This window comes from Triturus cristatus, chromosome 5_1 (assembly GCF_964204655.1).
Source record: "Triturus cristatus chromosome 5_1, aTriCri1.1, whole genome shotgun sequence".
In the NCBI taxonomy this organism is placed as follows: Eukaryota; Metazoa; Chordata; class Amphibia; order Caudata; family Salamandridae; genus Triturus; species Triturus cristatus.
In genome coordinates this window covers 697312139-697336887 of record NC_140587.1, presented here as the reverse complement: position 1 = coordinate 697336887, position 24749 = coordinate 697312139, and the positions used below count along the sequence as shown (strand labels likewise).

The 24749-nt window shown below is 49.6% G+C and overlaps 1 protein-coding gene across 3 annotated transcripts in view; it reads right to left on the bottom strand.

Annotated features, from left to right (window-relative positions):
- PRKDC (protein kinase, DNA-activated, catalytic subunit) overlaps positions 1 to 24749 on the bottom strand; it is a 2754228-nt gene that overhangs the window by 1519638 nt on the left and 1209841 nt on the right. For all 3 annotated transcript variants that reach the window (XM_085605657.1, XM_085605658.1, XM_085605659.1), the window contains one exon: positions 14956 to 15093. In XM_085605657.1, coding sequence (XP_085461783.1) covers positions 14956 to 15093 — 138 coding nt within the window. The remainder of the gene's footprint in view (positions 1 to 14955; positions 15094 to 24749) is intronic.

The window sequence follows — 24749 nt, the reverse complement described above, 5'->3', positions numbered from 1 at the left end:
TTTGTCTTCCACTTCCCCTTTCCCCTGAGCTGAAGTTTGTGACAGTTGTTATCACCTGTCGCAGGCTTCGGCAGGTAGGATTTGGGGCAAGGTCATCTGCTCCTGAGGGAATTGTCTTTATAGTAAGGCAAGTCTGACACATACCGACCCATGAAGAGAAGTGGGACCAGCCAGAAGAGAGAGAGGAGAGACACGGAGGACAGACCCAAGCTGTCAATCAGAACACAGGAAAACCAGGAGAAACCTAGCCCCCCTGGAGCACCAGACAGAGGACTAGGCGGATACGCCGGACAGGAAGGCGGAAACGCCACAACATAACACCGTAGACAGCATGCCAGACTGGTCGAGCAATGTAGCGAACACTGAGAATGACAGAACCTGGAGCAGCGCAAGCTGCGCCCAGAAAAGACAAAAGAGACGACCATACCTTCGCAGGACAGAGCTATGCAATAGCTACAAGTACCCCACATAGGGTAGGATACGTCCCAAGAAAACATGGGAACACCTCTTACGGAAAAATCCCGCAGCAGAGGACAAGAACATAAAGGACCTGCAGATAGAACCATAGACGGTTTGCCAATCAGCCAAACAAAAGACATACAGAAGGCCCAACCTGAGGACACATACGGGTGTACCAACAATCAAAGAACCACAAAAGCCAAAGGGGCTGTACCAGCAGCCAACAGTACAAAGGGGACAACCCAAGGACCCCGAAGGCACGCCAACCCACACAGAATACACACACGGTCAAACCTAACCACTAGACCCCCGAAAAAAGGGTGGGATAACGCCTCCCATAAAGCAACATAGGACCGACAAGCCAAGATTACGGAGGGGGAGGAGGACGGAACCACGCAAGGAGCCGCTGAATGGCGGCATCCGCATGGGTGTTAAACAAAAGCACCCCACCAAAAGGCAGGTCAACCAGACGCTTCCTAACATTCTCAGTGTTAGACCTGGCACCTTGGCGTGGGTCTCCCTTCCATTTTTTCTGGTGCCTCATGTGTTTTTGCTGGTGTTAGATGCTCAGGGCACTGTGCCACTGCTGTCCAGTGCCACAGTGCAAGTGCTCCCTATGGTAAATTGATGCATGAATTTGTGATTCCATGATTGGTTGGTTTGGTTTACCTGTCAGACCCTAGTACAGTGCACCAGGAGTGCCCAGGGCTTGTAAATCCAAATGCTGATGGTGGGCTTGCAGCACTGGTTGTGCCACCCACAGAAGCAGCCTGTAAAAGTGTGTCTAAGGTCTGCCATGGCAGAGCCTGCGTGCAGTCTTGTACTGTCATGTTGACTGGGCAAGTGCACACGCTTGCCAGTCCCTAAACCTTCCCTTTTCTTCATATCAGACACCCCTATGGTAGGCCCAAGGGCAGGGTGCATTGTAAGGATGAGGTAGGACATGCCTTGGTGTGTGTGGCATGTTCTAATAGTGAATTAAAGCCATTTTCGTTTTTCACTATTGCAAGGCTACCTGTTCTCCATAGGCCAGAATGGGCAGTTTGATTATTACATCTTATAATCCTAACTGACTCAGGGAACTTGGTACAAATTCGAATTTAGTACGCCTGAACTCAGAATGATAAAATACATCTTTTAGTGAAGTTGGTTTTAACATCCTGTGTTTGAAAATGCCACTTTTAGAAAGTAGGCATTTTCTTGTCTAACCATTCAAACCTGCCTCTGCTAGGCTGTGTATTCCTTGTCTGGAGTTTGAGTGACAGGGCTGGGGAATTCCAGGAGACAGGGTGAGGTAGCCCAGTGGTGAATAGAGAGATCTGCATCTAGATGGGAGGGAGGAGTTGCACCTGGGACCTGAATAGGGCTGTGCCTTCCCGCCACAATGCTGGCTCCACCTCCTGTGGTGCGCCCGACGTCTCTGCCCTGCACTCTGAAAGGAAATAAGGAGTCATGTAAACAAAGTGCTCCAGGACTGACCAGAACTGGTTTGGACTAGGCAAAGGCCCCTCTGCCCTCAGAGGACAAAGGAATTTGGGGTATAAGTATTGGGACCCTGATCCCAAAAATTTAGATCACTTTGGGAAACAAGAAGAAACCTTTGCTGAGGAAAGGAACCATGAAGAAACTGAGGAGAGACTATCCCTGAAACTGGGGGATTGGCCTGCAGGGGTTGCCTACTGCCCAAGAGAGGAGAAAGGAACTTTGTGTGTACTTTTGCTCAACTTGTGAAGGATCTCCAAGGGCTTGGAAAAGAGCTTGCCTCCTGCTGATGTCTCAGGGACAACAGACTTCAACCACTAGCTCCCCAGAGTTATTTAGAAGTGCCTGCTGCTGTTTTTGGGCCTTCTGAGGGACTGCGTGTTGGAAGGAGCTGGAAGCGCGACTCACGGAGAAGAAGCGTGCAGCCGTCGCATCACTGAACAAGGGTGTTGCCGCTGTAGCGGTCGCATTGCTCCGCATCACGAGAAGCGCGCCGCAACACCGAAGAAGCATGTCGCCATCGCAGTCATCGTAGCTGACGCATTGCACCGCATCACCAGAAGAGTCTCGCATCGAGGAAGAAGCGTGTCACCGTCGCAGCCGCTGCCGTCGCATCTTGGATGACGCCGCTGTCGCATTGCACCGCATCAAGAAAAGCGCCTTGCATCCACGGAGAAGCGTGCTGCCGTCGGAGCTGCTGCCGTCGGAGCTGTAACTGTCGCATCGAGCGGAAGCGTCTCGCATGGCTTGAGAAGAGTGTCGCGACGACAGCGGCTTTGGCGGCATCACGGGACAAGGGTGCCGCCGCTGTAGCTGATGCATCGAGCCGAGATCTCTCGCAACATCGGAAAAGCGGGCCGCATCAGGAAGATCTTCACGTCTTTATTTCTTTGCACCAAACTTTCATCGCATCAACATCGTTGCAACACTTTCGTTGCCCTGCGTGTCATACAGAAAGGTACATTGACTTAAAGTGCGGCATTTAAGAACTAAAGAGACTTAAGCTAACTATTACCATTTTTAAGTAACAGTATTGTGGATTTTTGCCGTTCATGGTCTTGTGGTAAATCTATATAAAGAATACTTATTTTTTATATAAAACCTGTGTGGTGTCCATCTGTAGTATTGTCACTTGATTACTGTATGTGTTCACAAATGCTTTACACACTGCCTCTGAGATAAGCCTGTCTGCTCGTGCCAAGCTACCAAGGGGATGAGCAGGTGTTATTTTGTGTACCCCCTTACCCTGACTAGAGGTGAGGGTCCCTATTTGTCACAAGTGCATACCTGTGCCAACTAGAGACCCCCAAGTCTAACACTCAGGGCAAACGCTATCCCTCAACCAAGCATGGCGACAGAGAGCTACTGAAGTTGCCATAGTGCGGCCGAGAGCATCAGAAACTCCAAGGGCCGAACGAAGAATAAACGCGGCCAACTCCCGGCCATCCATCACATGGCGCCGCAGATCAGCGCAGACATCTTCTTGAGAGGCACAAGAAAGAAGGGACTCCACGGAATCCCACAAGCTGGAAGTAGCTCTGGCCAACACACAAAGTGTGTTGAGCACTCGCAAAGCAGCACTAGAGGAAGCGAAGATGTTACACCCCCATGAAGCCAACCTACGGGCCTCCCGCGACAAAGGAAACACCACTGAAGGCAAGGAAGGAAAAGCAGTCTGCAGAAGAGGGCCCTGGGTAGAAGGGTGGAAAGAAAGGCAAACTGGATCGTGCGGAGCAGGACGGTGGCGGTGTAGGAGCGACTGGGGCACCGGATCTCCCGTGGCAGGACGCCCCCAGACACCAAGAAGAGAATTATGGAGCGAAGCTTCGAATGGAAGAAGCAGTTCCCGTCCACCAGAGCGCTGATGGAGAACCTCAAGCAAATGGTCTGTAGGGAATGGGGTGGCGGGGTCGCCCATGTGCAAAATGCCAGCGGCCATGGAAATGGCCCGGGCAAAGGCTCCACTCGCCTCAGTAGGGCGTCATGGGGGCGGGACAGCAAATCCTCCGTGGCTGTCGGCTGTAAACTAAGCCGGCCATCCCCGAGTCCAGCTGGAGGAAGAAATAGCCAGCCCCGGAATGGTGGAAGAATCACGGACGAGTGGGAGACCTGAGGTGCCTCTGGGGAAGGCTGTGGCCGCAGGGACCGCAAAGAGCCCTCCCTGAAAGACGCCGGGAAAAAGGCCACGACGCGGCGTCCCGTCTCCGGGGAAGAAGAGACAAAAGGTTGGCGAACCTCTGGAGAGGAGGGGGCCTCTGGAGACGAGTCGACGACCCGACGCCGGCACGGCGCCGTGGAGTCCGCCACAGGCTCCGGCGTGACGCCGACCGGCACCGGAGGAGACGCCGAGACGATCTCCACCACCACTTGCGCCCTAGGAGAATGGGGCAGGGCCGGCGAAAGAACAGCGTCAACAAGGCACCGACTCTACCTCCGACGAGGCAGCCGCCTGCATGGAGAGATGAGAGGGACCCGGGGACGCGCCCCGGCCCCAAGCCAGCACCTGCGGCGCCGCCATGGCCGACAGCCGTCGGCACCTGAGCGGCGTCAGCTCGGCCTCTGGCAAGGCCGCCGCCTTCCCAGAAGACCGAGGAGGACTCGGGGAAGAGCCGCGAGTCCCGGCGACCTCCCGCGATACCACAGGGATCCCCTCGGGGTTTGCGGCGTGGCAGAGACGCCGTGTGCCGAAGAGGGGAACCCCGTAGGGCCGCACCCCGATGACACCACACCTTCAAAACCTGAAGCCGAACTCGTCGGGGCCGGAGCCGTCGGCGACGCCGCGGAAGGCCCCGCACGTGGCAAGGGATCCACGGACGTCCCAGGAAGAGGAGGAGGGGCCAAGAAAGCCTGCAGAGCCTTAGCATAGGCCTCCATTTGGACCCTGGTCGCCCGACGCCGGAAAACGGCAGGTAGGGTGGTGACGAATGAGGCCGCATGTCCTGCGGAGAACCCGCACCCTCCGCAGAGCGGGGACCAGGCCTAGGCGACAAGCTATAAGACTTACCGACGGGCAAGCGATGCCCTAGGAGCCTCAGTGACGGACGATGTCGGAGTCGAAATCGGCTATTCTTGGACCCTTCTGCGGGGGACGGACGCGGAGACAACACCGATTTGGACAAGCGGGCCGAAAGGAGTTTCATCCGGGGCTCCCGCCGGGACTTAGGCTTCAGATGCTGGCAAGCGTCGCAGTCCGTGGAATCATGGTGCTCGCCCAAACACCACATGCAAATAGGATGAGGGTCCGTCGCTGACATCTTACGCACGCAAGACGAGCACGTCTTGAAGCCCAAGGGCATTCGCACACTGTCCCACAACGCAAAGCGTGAAAAGAAGGCCTGAAAACAGGTCAGGGACACGATCCGGATCCGCGTTGCACGCGGAAAAGAAGGAAACTAATGTCAGCGCACAGGGGTGGGGCTTATGTGACCTCGCTGATGTCACGCCCGCGGACAACGCCAGGGCAGAGTCGCGTGGTACCGCCCCCTGGCACGCAGAGATGCTGGGGCAAAGAACGTTTTCCGGGTCCAGTCTCACGCCTGGGGATAATTCTACGTTAAGGAATCTGCGACTAGTAGTCTCTATCAGATTCAATCATAGTCATGGTCTTGACTCTGGAGTGCCAAATAAAGGACACATTGTCAGGCTCCACACACTAAAGAGGTTTGAGAGGACCAACACAGATTACAGGGTGAGCTGTATGTGGCATGTGAAACCCTATGACTAAGACATAAACAGAGAGCCAATATGAATAGGAAAATTTGCCAGGCCGGCTACTAGTAAGGTTGGTCAATAGAGCGAAGGGGATGAATGTCTGGAGCGGGAGGGTGGCAGGAGGCAATCGTCCTATCCAAAGGATATCCTGTGTTGGGCTTGGACCAAGTGTCCAGAAGGATATCCGTGAGGACTTTATTGAACAGCAAAAGGGGTTCAGAAGAGGAAGCAGCAGGCTGAAGGACCTCTGTCAGGAGGTTAGTCCTGACTGCCACCACAGGAAGCTGGAGGCGGAGGACCTTGGCTTCTCTCCTCACCACCACCCTCCTCCGTTGTCCCAGTAGGGGGAGCAAGCTGGCCAGTTTCTGGGGTACTGTCCGGACCACTGGCATCATCCAGGTCCATTCTCCAGTCCAGTTCCTCAAGCTGGTCAGTTAAAGGGTCCAGCGGCTCCTTCCAGTCCTCTTCATCACCTTCTGGATCAAATGGAACACCAGGAATGAACACATTGAACACCACAAAAGCTGATCATCCACATTATGGTCTCTTGTACAGTAAATGTAGAAGTTCAAACTTTACTATGGACAAGCCGATGAAGCCGCTCTTTTTAATGGTGTAGCAAAACAAATTGGGCAGAGTAATCAAATTAATTGACTTATGTGGAAGGGTAATTCCACGTTTAGTAGGAAGGCAGCCCTAGACCTCAGCACCAACTTGTCTGAGAGAAAGTGGTGTAGGTAGATAGCACAAAAAGCACATGTAGATCACTCATGCGGCACGCAGAACCGTGGTGATAAGAAAGATCACCTTTATTGACAGAAGTTCTAGTGCGCGACTGTTCATTGGTTTAAACGGAGTGCAAGTATTCAACACCAGGAATAGCTTTATGTCTCACTGAGGTACAACAAATGGTTTTGGACGGAGCATATTCATCAGAACTTCAGAAAATACATCACAATCTGGGATTTAAAGAGAGAGGATGGATCAGGCAAACATGAAAAGGCCGAAATGGGCAACAAGTAACAATTAACTGTACCCACTACAAGGACATGCTAGGCCAACAACAAAACAAACCACAATGCATCAGAGAGTTATGTCTGCAGAGGACCAAGAGGGCACAGCCCACAGCAGGCCCCCACCTTTTCGCAGCTCCCGGCATAGATGGACTTTGTTGATGGTTAGTTGGCAGTCACACAAATGGAACTGTTCTGCTCAAGTCTTCACGGATAGAGGTGTAGGTTGCAGAGATTCGGCTGCATGAGACCTTCCCCTGTTGCTGAGGCAAGAGGCCCTCCCATAACAGTAGCTGCGTCGCAGGTTAAATACTTAGAAGCTCTGGGTATCACATTATCCTGGCCAAAGCTTGGGCTAGTTGGAAGACCTAACTTAGGCCTGGTCTGTCCTGACTTTCCTAAGAACATGAGGCAGTGGCAGGAATCCATGTAGGTGAACAATGTCCCATCACCGACTGAACAAGTCTTACAATTAACTTTTTAGAATGCAGAAGATATGAACTTGTGCGTTACTGACATTGGCCAATAGTTCTAGCCAGGGAATGCCCCACTGATCAAAGATACCCACTGCCACCTTGGGATGGAGAAATTACTCATGGTCCGCTAACCGACATCTGCTCAGCTCGGCGGCCCTGGTGTTCATGGATCCCATTAGGTGGTCGGCTGCCACAGAAATCTTTTGCTGGTCCAGACAGCTCCAGAGAGGCAAAGCAATACCACATGGTTGTTGTGTTGTGTACCAGGCTTACCTCTATAGCCAGCTGCAGCAGGAAAGCTTTCAGGATTAGGCAGATTGCCCAAATCTCAAAAAGGTTGATGAGAAGCTGACTCTCTGCCAGAAGTCCAGTAGCACATCAGTTACAACTGTGACATCGGGGTGACTAGAGGAGAGTAGACAATTGTCAGATGGAGCTCATATTCACATAAGATATTGAGCCGTCTCCTGCAACTTTAGGACAGAGTCTGACATGCAGCTGTGGTGATGGATCCACCTAAATCTTAGGTTCCATTGCAGGGCCAGGGTATGCCATCTGGTGTAGGGGACGAGGAGGGTGCATGAGGGTAGGTGCCTATGATGCCTCAAACATCCTCACTAAGACCCAGGACCAAGCCCAAAATGACAGGACAATATTCTGAATGCCTCTAACTTGCTAGGAGAGTGGAAAGGCTTTGGATACTACTGTGTCCAGGATTGCCCATACAAAGGGATTCCTCTGAATAGGGGGGTAGGTGGGACTGTGGCTCGTTGAAAGGAAAATCGAAGGAGAGCAAGAGCTTAGCGTTTGTAAGCCTGCTTTGAGTACTGAGTCAAAGTACAAATATTTATTTCCTGACCTCCAAAGATGCAACCACCGCCATCACTTTCATGAAAACCCAAGGTGCCACGGTAAGGCTGAAATGTTGCATGTCAAATTGGAAGTGTTCTGATCCTACTTGTGAATCCCTGATATTGTATGCAGGGCTGTAGGACTGGTGTATAAAAATATGAATCTGAAAGTCCACGGACAGTATCTAGTGCTCTCGATCCGAAGCAGAGGGGATGTGCACCAGAGTAAGCACTTTGAATGGGTCCTTCTTCAGAAAGGCATTCAATGCAGGGAGGTCAAGTATAAGCCTAAAGCCTCAGTCGGAACAAGGAAGCAGTGCCTTTAGCATCCCCTGCCGCTTTCCGAGTCCAACACCTGCTAAATGGAACCTTTGGTCAGCCGGAGATGGACTTCTTGCATCACGATCGCAGCATGGTCTGAGGGAAATCGCGGTGGTGGGCAGAATAAAAGGTGGAGACAGAATGAAAGGCAGGGTGTAGTCCCTTTGATTTGTAAAAAGCATGGGTTTGACATGATGGAGGGATCGTGAGCCTGAGTGGCAAATCAAAGCAGCACCGAGACTGCTGCATCAGGAGTGGAAGAGTTGGAGGATTGCTATCCTGCTGGAGTGAATAGCCTCAGCTACCAACATTTCTTCTGCCCTCAAAAGGGCGGAGTTTGCAATTGCACAGGCTGTGAAGGTTGATGGCTGCCAGAAAGGTGGAACTCTGGAGTAGTCTCTAAACTTCCTGTACTGCTGGGTGAATTGTCTGGCTGGGGACATTAGCCCCAAGGATCGAGTAGTGATGCTGCTACGTTTGAATCGTTCAAGCCTCGAGTCAGCTTTCTCTCTGAACAGTCTGGAGCCATTGAAGGGTATGTCCATAAGGGATGCTCAGACATCCCCTGAAGACCCAGTTAATCACATCCTACCAAGCACTCAATTATGCCAAAAGCACATCTTATGCAATCAGTAGTATCCAGACCTACTCCTAACATGTTTTGCAGTGCCTTGGCCATCCTGGATCGTTTGGGGCAGTGAGTTACTGAGTTCCCACAGAATGCCATCAAGATCTCACTAGCCATGTCTCTTAATGCCTAGGTGTACATGCCCAGAAAGCACACCACATTCAAAACGCATAAAGCTAGGCTAGCTAAGGTAACTTTTTCTTGCCAAAGGCATCCATACATTTCAGCTCCCTTCCCAGCACATTTGAAGGGAAAGCATTCGGACTGACTTTACTTGTGGACGCCTGCTCCAGAGGGATTTCAAAAAGTGGATGCCTCATACAAAAGAAAGGGTCACCCGGGGCTTGTCAGTGCTGTCTGGCCATAGGCTGGCTGACAGGAGGAGCAGTGCATGGCTACAAACAACCAGCCATGAGAGTGTTTGCAATGACCTCATTAAATGCTAAAAGTAGGTCAGATGAAGTTGGACCTGGTAGAAGCATTTCAATCAATACATTGTCTTTGATTTGTAGAGCAAGCAACTGCTACTTTTCACACTACTAGAGTGAATGAAGCACTTCCACTGGAGGACTACGTTGGGAGTTCACCCCGTTTTTAATGAGACCATGCAATTCCAATAGCATTGTGCAAGTCTTAAGTATAGCCTTTCAGCCTTTCATCAGTGTAATGAGGGTGGAGCAGACCGTCCGCCTTGTCTTCATCATCAGTGTTCTGAGGGACATTAGGCATGCCCTGGACCTCATCAGAGTTAAAACCGAAAATGGCCTCTATCCTCTGACAGTACTGGCATCAAGGTAGAGGCTGAAGATCTGGCTGCAGAACTATTAGTTGTACCGTAGTTATTTCATAGCAAAACACCGGCCTAGGCTGGGACGATGTTGGTCAGGGATCAGACCAGAGCATCACAATAGGACCCAGTGGTGGAGTCGGCATTGGCATTGGCACAAAAGGAACTGCCATGGACCCTTGGTCCGGAGTGAAAGTCTGGACTGGATTTGGTAAAGTCCTAGAAATGGAGCCTGAGAAGGCAGCCAGCATCAAGGAGGAAATCACTAGCAGAAGTCCATCTCGGGACCGCTGCGGCCTAAAGATGCAGCAGAACGAGCGGAAAGTATTTGGAAAATTTGCAGCATATTCTCCTCGAAAGCTGCTATTTGATGCGAGGTTGACGTCACGCCTGGGAAATTCAGGAGCAAATGCAGAACCAGATCTGAGTCAGAAGACACCAAACTCTTTGAATGACATCCTTGAGATTTCTCACCCGACACCGAGGAAAAGGATGGGGATGAGTCCCTTTTGGCTTTCTTGAACTTCTGGTGCTCTTTCAACTTCAATCTACTGGAAAACATTAAGTGAGAATGGGATATCATGCAGGACCGACCTCATGACTGCGACAGACCCTGTGACTTGTGATGTGACCTCTGTTTCGAAAGTGATCTCTTCTTAAATTTGGTGGCGTAAAGCTTCGCCTCCCGCAAGCAGATTGCCTTTAGGTGCATGTTGGCACACTTATTGAGCAATTATGAGTCATGAACGCAACTCAAGCACAACAGGCATACACTGTGAGGGACCTTGACTGAAATGTGTTTCCCGCAGCCGTGGCACTGCTTGAGTCATGTTGTTTTAGGTGGACACATACTCCCTGGTAGACTATTTGTGATAATATTGGAGTCGTCATAAATCAACAAATTTGGGAACGGTACACCGGATACACATCAAATGGCACAGAAAAAAAGAAAGTGACATTAGCACACATGATGGTGCTTACATGCATCTCTGCTCAGTCACTTCTGAGGTCGTAGGAAGTCATTGCAGAGCCACATGATGCCACTAACCGCCATGCAGGGAGCATGATTAAAAAACTCTTCAGATCTAGTATGGTTCCTGTGCATATTCTGAAGGCAAGAAATCTACAGTTAGAAGTATAAATCAGAAGGTATCAATTGGAGATGGAAGTAAAAGATGTTGATCTGAAAGACATTCACGGACCTCAAAAAAGATATTCGTTGTGGAACCGAAAGACAATGGTACTATTAATTGCATGACCAACAAAGGCACTGGCCTCAATTATCTAACGTGTCATGTAAAAAACAGAGCTTCGCGTAAAGAGAGGATACATAAAACACATTCTGTGAACATTTGAAAGGAAAATATTATTTACCCTGTAAGTATCTGTTCGTGGTATGTAGTGTAGATTCACATGCTGTGCATGCTCCAGCCATCCAGTGTTGGGCTCGGATGTGTGCAGGTTGTTTTTCTTTGAAGAATTCTTCTAGAGTCACGAGGAAGTGTGACTCCACCTCATTGGCTCCATTGTTTGACTGTTTTTCAGCATGACGGGTGAGGATGACTGGAGGAGAGCGAGACAGGATAGATAGAGAGAGGACCATGCAAGGGAAGTAGAAAGTAATGGTAACTGCAAACAGCCAGGGGCGTTTGGGGGTATCGGAACCTACAGCACCTACCGACATTTGCTTGTTGGCGGGCTACTAGGTCTACACAGTAGTACTTTGTGAAAGTGTGTAGACCAACTAGCTGCTTTACAAATATGAGCTATTGGGATGCTCCAAAGGAAGGCAATAGAGGCCCATTTCCTTCTGGTCGAATGGGCCATAGGAGGAACAGATCTTAGCAGCAAAATCGCAAAGTTGAGATTCTTGGGGTCGGGGTGTCTGTGCAGCAGGCCTTTTGTGGCTTGGGTGTGTGCACGGCACTGCAGTTCTGTTGCGCTCTTTATCAGCCAATCTTACAGATATTAGACTACTTGGATGCACCCGTCTTTGCAGTTGCGCTACTACTACTGCAAGGCATTTAGTAAAAACTTGCGGGATCGGTGATGACCCTGAAGGGCAGCACTTTGAACTGGTAATGCTGACCACTTACCACAAATTGGAGGTAGTGCAGATGCTCCGGATGAATTGGAATGTGGAGGTAGACGTCTGAGTTCGAACGCTGCCATGAAGTCACCTTGCTGTATTAGAGGTATGACATCCTGAAGCGTGACCATGTGGAAGTTTTCTGATAGGATGTGCTCATTTAGGGGTCTGAGGTCCATAATGGGCCTGAGGAATCCCTCCTTTACAGAATTAGGAAGTAGAGGGAATACACCCCCGAGCACTGTAGGTGTTGTGGCACTGTCTTTTGTGACCCTTGAGGAGGAGTTCTTGGACCTCCTCCTGAAGCAGACGTTGGTGTTCTGGGTGGAGGACATGTCTGTGGGATGGTATATTGGGTGGTGTGAAGGTGAGCTCCAGGCAGCAACTGTGTTGGATGATATCTAAAACCCATTGGTTTGAGGGGACGTGTTACCAAGCAGGGAAGAACATCCACAGCCATCCCCCGACAGGTGTTGTGTGCGGGGGTGGAGAGCAATGGCAAGTAATTGCTTGTCTGGTGTGTCTCCCTTTGCTGCTATTTCCACAATAGGCTCCCCTGTAGTAGCCCTTTGTGGAAGCTGGTTGGGTAGGTTGGAATTGGAAAGACTCAGATGCTTCAGGAGACGTGGACTTCAAGCCTCTGCAACATGCAGAGCAGCGAAAGGACCCCAGTGAGGAATGAGTCTGTAAGGCTCCCACGGCTTTCGCCGTTTCCTTATCTTTTTTATTTTCTATAGAATCTCATCAACCTGAGGCCCAAAGAGATGTTCCCCATCAAAGGGCAGGTTGAGGAGATGCTGTTGAATGTACGGCTTCAAGCCAGAGACATGGAGCCAGGCATGCTTGAGAAGGAGGAGGCTAGAGTTAATCTCCTGAACAGAGGTGTCAGCAGAATCCAGGGTGCACCTGATGGTTGTGTTGAAAATCCTTTTGCCTTCTGTGACCAACTCGCGTCCCAGTTTATGGTGCGCCTCTGAGAGGCATTGGAGGAGCTCCTCCACTTTGTCCCAGTTGGCCTGGTCATATCTAGAGAGAAAACCAATGGAATAGGCGATGCGCCAGTGGTTGGCAGACTGTGCGACAACTCGTTTACCAGCCGCGTCTATCCTTTTACTCTCTTTGTCCCGAGGAGGAGCATCACCGGTGCCCTGAACATTCGCCCTTCTATTATCGGTATGTACCACTAGGGGATCTGGTGGGAGTTGGCCTCATATGTAGATAGGGTCTGAAGGGGAAGCTTTGTATTTTTTTAATCAGCTGGTAGGGGGATTAGACCGGCTCCTTGAAAATATCAGGGGCTGGCTCGAGCATCCTCTTCAGCTTAGTCAGATACTACACGGAGCAATGAGTTGAACAAAGTGTCTCCAAGAGGAAATCTTACTCAACAGGCTCTTTATTTATCTCCACATTGTGGTCGGCAGCACCCCTACCTAGAACCTCATGGTAAGAGGAGGTGTCATCTGGCAGGGAAGGTTGAGCAGGGGGAAGGTTGGGCAGGGTAAAGGTCGGGATCAGTATCCGCAGGTGGTTCTACATCATATGAGTCCCAAGGGTCTACCTGTGGAAGTACGTCATAAGTGTCCAGCCGTGTCAGAATGCGGTGACCCCTGTGGAGTGTAGGAGAATAGGTCAGGTGGTAAAGAAAGAGGTGAGGAAGGTGATGGTGGGGGTCTAGGTGGAGTGTAGGAGGGTGGAGACAGTTAGGAATTAGGAAGAGGACTGGGCTTTATCGAGATTCTTTCGTCGCTCTGGATGAGAAGGGTGCTCCAGAGCTTCTTCAAAGCTGAACTGTCTCTTAGGAGGCAGTGAATCTGGCATCGGAGGCTGTGTTAGTATGCGGCTTGTTTGGGGGTGGATGACAATTTGTTTCTGTCGGGTACTGAGCTGCTCCTGCAACTTCTGGAGGACCTATTCGACAGATTCATGGGTAGGTCTTCAGGTCAGAGGTGAGTGTTACGGCGCCGGCACCGACTTCTGCTACGAGGCCAACAGTTTCGGACCTGATGGGCGGGTCAGTGCCGAGCCAGGAGCGGGCAGTTCTAACAGCGTCATTTTTAGGATTTTCTTCGGCACCGACTCAAATCTGCGGGTGGTGTTTGAAGTGGACTGTTGGTGCTGATCATCGTCTGAAGGCAGTGGTGGCCCAGAAACCTGACTGTGAATCCCTAGTGGCTGAATGCCCCTTGTAGGGTAGAAGCGCTCTAGGCAGTGTAGACCGGTAAGGGAAGCTGCTGTACTCACAACCTGTTGAGCTGGCGGGAGGTCTTTAATCTCGCAAATGGAGCCGGAACTCTCTCTGGGAAAGAAAGCCTCCTTGTAAGCAGCTGAAGTTTCAGGATGATGTTCCCCCTAAAGGTCCTGGGTACCGAAGAGGTCTGGAGTATCTTTTTCGCTCCTGCGTGACATCTCCAATCAACGGGCCTGGGAGTCTCGAAGGGTCTTCTTTGACCAGAAGGACCGACATGCGTCACATGGAGCCTCGTCATGCTTGGGTAAGAGGCAAAGATTACAGATCTGGTGGAGATCGGCCCAATAATACTTCGCTCGACACCAAGGGCATTACTGAAAGGGCATTTGTTCCATCACAGCATAGCATGTTGAGAGCGGACAGAATGGAAGGAAAAAGGCCCGGACAGGCAAGGACCCACCAGAGGCCTGAGTCCACTGGCGTACTGTCCCGAAAGGTATTTGGAAGATTCGAGCCAATACAAGAGGAAAGGAGCCAATGAAATCAAAAACAATACTGGTGGAGAAACTGAGCCCCCGAGAATCGAAAACAATCACCACGACAAAGTCAATCCAAAGCACCAAAGCACACGTCCGAACCTGATGGCGGAAAAAAATAAATAATCTAACAATGAAGCCAATGACCATGTGCATTGCAAGCAAGAGGTGGAGTCACACTACTATGTGAGTCAAGAAGAATTCATCAAAGAAAAACATTTTGCACACATTCAAGCCCAACACAAGATGGCAGGAGTATGCACGGCATGTTTATCTACAGCCACAGATGGCTCGAACATTTATTTTAAGTACTGGGGAAAGAACCTGCCCCTAGTCAGTGGGAAGTATAAGTAAAGCAAGAGTGCTCTCAAAATGCTACTGATAGGGTGCACACTGCACTTCACCCAAACTGACCTCTTCCACCTTGGGCGTGATCTGATTTTGCTGCATGTGCTTGATTAATCCGATCATGGCAGACATGCACTCATGCTGATTGAGCTCATCCATCTCCAGCTCCATAAAGTCTCCAAGATTTGCCGGTTCAGCTTGCTCCTATGAGAAGAAGGCAAGAAAATGGACATCTTCAGAAATGAAAAAAACACTAACTGGCAAAGTAAATAGGGCAGGCATTCATATGGTAAAGCGCGCCAACACATGCATGAATAAATGCTGTTGTGGTGGTAATGACAGAGGTAATGGTGATGTGGAAAGGGTAGTGGTGGTAATTTTGGCAATGGTGGTGGTTTTAATGGTGGTAGTAAATCTAGTTGGAGTTAACAGCTTGCACGCAAGCTCTGACAATATTTCAAATGCCTACTGCAGTACAGGAAAATACATATAGGATTGATTTCCATATAAAATGCATGGTTGAGATAACAAACTAATTGAGAATATTTTAGATGTAAAATAGCCCCTTATATACATTACAATGCAAGCACATCATTGTAGGAGGAAGAACAAGTTACTTGCCTTCGATAACGCTCTTTCTGGTGGATTCACTAAGCAGATGCAGATTCCTCCGTTTGTGAATAACCCAATGCGCCATACTGGATGTAGAGATTTAGATGGCATTGTGAGGCTCTGCGTCAACTCCGTTCCGCTCAGAAATGACACTGAATCCACATATACCATCCTTGCAAGCAAATGTTTCTTTCTTTCTTGACTCTGTCGCACCATCGTACATCGTCCCAAGACAGATACGAGTTAATTAACACTGTGTACATATTTAAATTAGGATCTTTTTAGGAGGAAAAAAATAATTCATTATACAGAAAAGGGAGGTAAGATGGCTCGATGATTAATCTTCAGTTATGCACCAGAAAGAGCATTACCAAGCGTAAGTAACTTTTTCTGATAGATACTCATGACAGCAGATTCCTCACCTTGTGAATAGATACCAAAGCATCACCCTTGCAGGTAGTGGGTCTGTGCAATGGTCAGACAGGAAAGTCCTGCAGGACCGAAAAATCAAAGCGCGCCACCTGGTCCCCCTAACCCCACACTATGCCCCTCCCTACCATAAGACCTACAGGTGTCCAAGATAGGTACTCCACGCGCCAATGATTGGCACTTGCACTTTACTCCCGACGCCCTCCGGTCCACCGCGGTTTCCGTTTGTGTGGAGGGGGCGCAGGAGCAGGAGGAGGGGTTGGGGGAGCCAGGCTGACGCTCTTCCGGGCAGCACACATGAAATGCCTGAGGGAAGCGTGGACTCGCAACGGCAAAACCGGCTAAAAGGTAGCTGGGTGACTAGCGATTCTATCTTTTAATTGATGATACTTAGGAGGCAGATATTTTAGACATTGGATTTTTAATACTTTTTACTTACCTGCACTGATTGGCACTTGCACATTACTCCTGACGCCCTCCGGTCCACCGCGCTTTCCATTTGTGTGGAGGGGGCGCTGGAGCAGGAGGCGGGGTTGGGCGGGCCAGGATGACGCTCTTCCGGGCAGCACTCATGAAAGGCCAGAGTGGAGCGCGGATGCACCTCTGGCGCACCGAAATCGCACCTAAGGCAAGCCCGTAAATGTAAATGCCAGCATTTGCAAAGCGCACAGCTACCTCCAGAGAGGTGTCCCAGCACTGGGAGCCATCGGGAAGATTAAGCAAGCTATTGCCCACAATCACATGGTGCTGGGATAACCTGCTGCCAAAGCCAGGGATCGAACCGTGAACCCTGTGGTCTGGAGTAAGGCACCCTGGCCGCTGCGCCACACCTCTTCCACCGGTCAGGATGGGGCCAATCCAATGAGTATGGGGTAGGGAGCCAGTCCCACCCTGGAGGAATTCCCACTTTTGGATTTGGAGACTATCTGATATCTTCACCCAAATAAAATCAGGCTCTCCTTTAGACCCTGCCCCCCCTCATATTGTATCCAAGGTAAAAGACGTGGTATTACCAGCCATCCAGGAGGTGCTAAACCTCTCCATCTCCAATGGACTCGTGCCTCCAGCTTGGAAGCACGCCATGGTAAAAGCACTGCTGAAAAAAACAAACTTGGACCCCGAAGTCCTGAGCAACTATCGTCCTATATCCCTGCTACCCATGCTTAGCAAGATCTTGGAAAAACATATAAATTCCACTCTGTCATGCTTTCTAGAAACCCATGAGCTTTTACATCACTCTCAGATGGGCTTTCGCCCACAACACGGTACAGAACCCGCATTAACGCCAATGGTGGAGGAAGCTAGGAGGATAGTAGATCAGGGAGGAGTAGCAGCCATTATCCTCCTATACCTTAGCGCGGCCTTTGACACGGTAACTTCAATGTTCTCATTGAAAGGCTAAGAAGAGCCGGGGTAGCAGGAGGAGCCATCTCTTGGATTCAATCTCTCCTTAATGGCAGGACTTTCCAGGTCTTCGCGGGAGTCCACATCCGGGCCCCTACCTCTTAACCACGGATCCTCTTTAAGTCCCACGCTTTTCAACGTATGAGGCCATTGGCCGAGGTCATCCAGCCATTTGGGATTAAAGTAGTCACCTACGCGGCTGATACTCAGCTGGTGGTATCTCTAAACCATCTGCGGTCTGACCCTTCAAACCTGGAACTCTGCCTGGAAAAGGTTGCTGTAGGAATCTGACTATGGTTACCCCCAACTTTTATTGCCTAGTGTCTAACTGGTTTTTCGACTTAGTTGGCCTGAGATCCTGCCATTCAGGGTCTCAGGCTGTCTGCTCTCTCTTTAAAATGGACTCCATGTACCCTAGGTACATACCCAATTGGTAAGGATCACCTTACAGGTACCCAGGGCATAGGTGTACCCTAGGCATACCAAGGGCTGCAGCATGTATTATGCCACCCCTGGCCTGGCCTTACAATCAGACACAACTGGCTGATCACTCAGCTGGGGCAGGGTCGTGTAATCACCCCTTGCTTAGATATAGTATACCTATATCTACACTCACATGTGTACCTATCAGCCCCTCCTATGGCAGGTCTTAACAATCCTTGAGGCAGAGTGCTTGGTAACATGTGAGATGGTGCTCTAGCATGAGCTGAGCCTGTCTGCAGCTTTCGGAACCATGTCCTTATAGCTGTTCTATGATATAGCCTACCATATACTCTTAAGTACCTTATAATCTTACACGGTTATGGTAACTATGGTCTGGCTTTATCGAAACATGTCGTGTAAGGTGTCTAACACTTTGGAATAATACCCTCATACCATTTCTGGTGATGAGGATATTATTCCTCCCTTCTAGAGGGAGAGACATGTTAAAATACTACTTTGCTGTTTAACTCTGACCAAAGCCTCAGCATCACAAAATGGATGCTGCTACCACAGACACGAGTCTGACCTCCTGCAGCTGGGAGCCCTCCCAGCCAGGGAGGCCTGGACAATAGGTTTCCTGCTTGGGGAGGTGCTAGCACCTTCCCAGACAGACTTTAGTGTATTGGGGCAGGGAGGACTGAAAGGAATGAGATACTGCCTGGGGCACACAAGGTGTCCCATACATAGTCCAGTTCAAACCGGTGCTGGGGCACTCCAGCCCCAGTCCTGGCGCGAAACTGGACAAAGGGAAGGGGGTGTAACCACCCCCCTCCCTGGTCCCACCCATAGGAGGGACCTAGCAGGTAACCCAGCCCCCCAGATTTGTATAAGAGTGGGAACTGAGTCCCTAGGACTTTAGATTATCCTGAACCTGCATCTTGAACAGAAACTCTGGACCTTCGACATTCTACTACAGAAGAAGACTGAAGAATCTCCCTTGTGGCCAAGGAGTGACTACCCTGGGCAAACTGGCACCATCTAGCGACCGCTGCTTGCTTTGCGACTGATCCTACGAGGGACGACTGCAGAGACTGACCAGCGCCGTGACTTCCAGACACCTCTGAACCAGATCCAGATCTACAGCAAAGCTGAGACCCGTGGAGGCGACGTGGGACCGGCGACTTGGGAAAAGTGGCTAGTAACTGACTAGCGCGACTTCTGAGGCTTCCTCGAGGCTGTGCTTGGGGAATTGAGAAGCCCCAATCCCGAGCGCCATATGCAAAGAAGATCAGCTCCCCACACTTCACGTGTTCTGCGTGGGGCCCTTCTGCACCTGAGTTGCTCGACGTGTTGTCCGGTTGCTGGCCCGTTGGCTAGTGACCTCTGTGACGACGAACCTTCAATTTTGCCTTGCTGGTCCGGCTCCTCCAGACTGGCACCCGCTCCCCTGTGAAAGGGAAGCACCCCAGACCTTCCTGGTCTGCGACAGAAGCAAGTCCTCCATCCGACGCAAGTTCACACCTATGCACCCGCAGCCCGTGGGCTAGGTAACTTGAGTACTCCGGTGCTCACAAGGGTATTGACTATCCAAGTGTCTAGTTTCCAAGTCTCTAACTCCTAGTTCCTTCCGAAGTGTCCTAAAACTCTTAATTACTAAATACGACTATTTCTATCGACTTTAACGCATTACGCGTGAGTGTTTCCACTATGCACCTGAATCCTGTGGGCCTCCCACTGCCTAGCAACTGATAGGATAGTGTAGCCCCAGCGATTCCCTAGGCCTAGGCCTATCCTGTGTTCATGACAGTGGTTCTTATACCACTTAATTAGTATATGGTTTGCGTGGCCCCTAGGGCCTAACTGTATAACTTACCTGTGTGACTTATGTATGCTTAAACAAGACTGTGTTGTACTTACCTCGAATCTCATAAAGAGTGCTGAGGGTGTTTTGACTAGAATAAATACATTCTATTTTTATAATATATCTGTTGTGGTGTCCTTTCATTTGGTATTCAAGGGGTTGCAAATGGTATAACAGCTGGCTTCACATGCCATACAGAGTTTAGCCTAAGACTGCTCTTGTCCATGCTACCACTAGGATAGCTGGTCTATAAGGTTGACTTTACAGCCAATCACCATAAGAGTTGTATGGACTGATACAAGGTGTACACTAGAACTAGTGACATCATATGTCAGGCCAACTTCTCACAGTTGCTACTTGGATGCAACATTCATGTCTCAAACTCAACGAAGACAAAACTGAAATCATGTACTTGGGCAATTCAACCAAGTAGTCCCCACACTGTCCTGGCCTCCCTGCCTGGGCGCCCCCCCGGTCCCGAAGGCCAAGATAAAGAGCCTTGGTGTGTGGCTGGACAATTCTCTCAAACTTGATCAGCAAGCAGTGGCAGTGTCGGGGGCTTGTCACGGCATCCTCAGAATGCTGCGGAAAGTCCTCCCCCTACCACCCATAGAGGCAAGGAGAGTCGTGGTCCAGGCCCTGATTCTGTCGCCTGGACTACTGTAACTCACTGTATTTGGGAGCTCCATAATCCACTCTAAGGAAGCTTCAGGTGGCACAGAACTGTGCTGCGCGACTTTTGACTGGCTGTTGTAGAACGCAGTCAGCCAGGCCCAGTCTGAAAACCTTACACTGGTTGCCCATCGAGGAGAGGATCTCCTTCAAGGCCTTGTGTACTGCTCCCAAGACTCTTATAGGGAATGGCCCTCGCATCAACCAGTCTCAGATCACTGTGTACCTCCCTAAGAAGTCTCTCCGCTCGGGAAATCTAAATTTAGCCAACATCCCTAAAATTAATAGGATGCATAGCAGAGGTCGATCCTTCTTATACAACATAGCTAGATTGTGTAATACCCTCCCTCTCAATCTGCGGCTTGAAACTTCCCACCTTACCTTCCGGAAATGCCTTACAACTTGGCTATTCCGGAAAAGTAATTGCTAGCCATCTACTTAGATCTGTTTTGCCGCTAGCGCTGGGATGCCTTAGGGTAGCCATGCACTCAATAAATGCTAATTAATAATAATAATAACAGCAATGCTGTGGTCACAGCCCTGTCGGAAGAAGACCTCTGGAAGTTGCTCATTTGCCATAGTGTAGCAAATCTTTATGTAGAGGACTATCTACAGATTGTTTTCTGCACTGCTGGCATACGGTTTCTGGAGAAATAGGACTTGCAACTCGCTCAGGGGACGAGTTGACGCTATCGCTAAGAAAAAAACTGCTTTCACAGTCGGAAAACGCAATAAACAGGTATGCATCAGCTCAAAAGGGGTGCACATCAAGAATGTTAGGACCAAAATAAGGTCTTACAGTGGCATCAAAAAGGGTTTGAGTAGAAACATGTATTAGCTGCTTCAAAACATGCATTACAAAAGGTGATCTGAAGAACAATGGTTGGTCAGTTAACCGTAGAAACGCCGAAAGGGAGACAAATAATCTTTAACAGTAGTCTCAACAAGTCCTTGCTGTGCTAGAGAAAGAACAAAGAACACATCAGATAGCTGGGCCTGAAAAAGTTGGATGTGCTGAGAAGTACACAAAGCAACAATTTCTTTTCCAGCGTTCAGCATAAATGGTTTTGGTAAATGGACGTCAAAAGGACATGTACAACCACAAGTAGTGTTGTCCGTGAGGCCCTGCACTTGTTTCCCTTTGAAAGATGGGAAGAATTTTTTCTTTGCCAAGCAAAGCATCTGCAACACTAGCAGAATGATGTGGAGCTAGCTTTCTGCCGGAGACCAATGTCCTCTGATCTCCAGCTCTCCAGTATAGCCTTCCCAACTTAATTCATTCGTCATGACCCTCATGTCTGGGTGGGTTAGGGAGATTGGTATGCCTCTGGCACAATGGCGGACTGACACCACCACTCCAGATCGTTGGCAGTCTCCTAAAAAACTGGATGGAATCCAATAGGTTCCCTTGGTACTGAACTGACAGACATCAGATCCCACTGTAGAGCCTGTATGTGCCACTTGGTGTAGTCCATTACAAAGATGCAGAAGGCCAAGAAGTCTCAGAGCCCTCTCACAGACTGAGGACAAAGGTTGAAACATCGGGACTCATTGAGGGAGCAGAAAAGCTCTAAACTGCACCGTATCCAGAATGGCTCAGATGAAGGGGAGCCTCCATGAAGGAGTAAGGGGTGACATCAGCACATTGATTAAAAACGGCAAGGATCTCAGGAGTTTCTCGTCATCTGGAGGTGGTCCATGACTGACAGACAAGCCAGCCTTCAACAGTCACCTCTTGATGTATGGGAAAAGTGGTATTCCCAACCTCTGAGGATGGGCAGCAACCACTACAATCTCTTTTGTGAACACACAGGGGGGGGCACTTATGAGGTCGAAGTGGAGCACAGAGAATTGAAAATTCTTGTGGTCCACTTGGAACTGCAGGTAACGTCTGAAAGACTCCAGGACGGGGTTGTGGAAATAGGCAAACTGCAAATTCAATGGCACCATTGGGTCACCTGGGTCCAAGTCACACAGAACGTGTGGCAGTGTGAGCATTTTGTACTTGGTATAATCGATCGGTGTGAAGTTCCTAAGAGTAAGTGGGAGTGTTTAGGTCTGTGAAAAAGTGCACTCACACACCCCGAAGGGTTCGTCATATGGGCCTGCTCCTCATTGGGCCGGCGCTGCAATGCCCGATGGACACCCGCGAAGGGGCTCTTGGGCGGAGATCTTTTTGGTGAACCCATAGGGTGCATATGGGTGTGTGGAATAAGTAGTGTAGTGAGTGCAATGTGGTATTAAAATAGGTTTAGAGAGACCCTATTGCCTAAATTTTATTCCTAGGGCTAACTAACCTGACTAAAAACAATGGCACCCTAGCGGGGTGCAATGATACTAAAAGGCTTGCGTGGTGTTTAAGGTCGACATGTTTCTTGCCTAAGGTAGTCCCTAACGGGTCTTGTAGCAATTCATCAGGACCAGTAGTTTAAAAGAATTATCATACGCCTACACTACTGCAATGCTGGTGCCAAAAGTACAAGGAATGCAATAGTGGCCATCTTTGTGAATGAATACCAGGTCTGATTTACCTGGTATTGAACGGCCTGACAGAAAAAATGGTGATAAAAACAACTTTAAGGCGCTGCGTGACAGAAAGACTCAGCAGCCCGTAAAGAGATAACGGGAAGTCATACCAGGGTTCAATGACCTTACGGGATCTCAATTTGTGGCAAATTTGTGATGCGACAATATGGGATATAGATATTGAGGTGGTCCTCAAGTGGAATACCGCTCTTTTATTAGTGGGGTTCAAAAAATGTTGGCGTGACCCGCTAATCGCATTAGAAAAGCGGGGACTAATGCGGTGTATACTGCTCTCATGCGTGTCTCCGTAGCCGGAAGAGGAACTTCCTTACGTAATCACAAGACGTTTGATTAATCGCTCTTAGCGGCAAACAAAATGACCAAGACAACATATATTGGGACGTGACCCGCACGTCACAGTCGAGGACAGATACTTTTGCGGCATGTTATCGCTCTCAAACGTGTCCCAACGTGGAATGGCCCACCTTAATCATAATAGTGTACCGATCACCCGGATGCTCATTGCGATCCGAGAAAACAGGTAAGACTAAAACAAGACAAACCAACACAGATTACAATGCCAACAAGTGGCATGGAGCAGCTAGCCTTGGGGGCTTGACGTGAAACAACATGGAGTGCATGATGTCCAAAACTGGACTGTTAACAACAACTCACCCCAAATAGTGCAGGTCTGTGTTGACTGGAGAGTTTAAGCAGAGCAAGTTGTTACTCACGACCTGAATATGGGTAAATAATGGTACAAGGAACAGGCGTTCAAAACTATAGCGTGCATAGTCTTACCGGGAGCTGGGAGCGTTATGTCCTCATACACACAAACAGGTGGCTTGGCAACTAGCCATACTCGTACCCCAGCTCTGATTCCTTTTCTGAAGGTCTATGGAGACGGTGCACTGCTAACCTCGGCGGCCATCTTACGGAGGGTCAAGAACGTGTTACACACTTCCTGAGAGTCTAAGGAAACTCTGCACTGCTAACCCAGGCTGCCATCTAACAGTGGGTTAACAGACCGGTATGGAAGTAGTCAGTGACACTTTTGCGAATGTCAATGTGTGTACAAGTGTGGTCTAGACTGCGGGGTCAACTTTTAATATGCATTGAGTTCACCAATGACCCCTACTGAGATAACTTCTTGTCATGGGTCCAGCAGAAGGCATGGATTGGCCGTAGGTGTAGTGTATTCTACTTTAGAGGTTTTTTTTTTTTTAAGATGACAGAAATACTAGAGTCTATAACTGACAATGGAGGTTGGGGAAAAACTCAGGGAAAGTTTTGTTGGGTGCTGCCCCACTGATGTGAAATCCCCCTCTGCAGTATATGGACTAACACCCTCACTGTGGGACGACTAGAATGTATATATAAGGGGTCAACTAAACGCCAGGGCGGCCCCTCATGATTGGTCACAACCCCTTCACGGGCAAGGCACCTAGCTCCAAATCTGTGTCGAACTAGATATAAGTGGTTGATGATACTGTCCCAATGGTACCAACTAAGTATAACTTGTTACTTTTTGAGTTGATGTTTTAATGAACAAGTTACTTACCTTCGGTAACGATATATCTGTAAGAAACATTAGTAGTGATAGATTCCTTACCTTAGAATATCCCCAGGCGTCAGACTGGATCCGGAAAGTTTTCGTCAGCAGTACCCCTGCATGTCGGTAGGTGGCGTCAGGTGGCTCCGCTTCCGTCGTTGGCGTCGTGGTCGCCGAGATGATGTCGCGGGTGCTACATAGACGCCGCCCACGCACGCGGACGTCAGTTCTGTACACGACTTTCCGCGCCAGGAACACAGAGCTATGCAAGATACTGACCACTGGTGCATTGAAACTAGGGCCTTGAAAGGGATGACCGTAACCCTAGAAATCAGAACGCAGAACGGGGAGGATGGGTGGGGCGGTAATGAATCTATCACT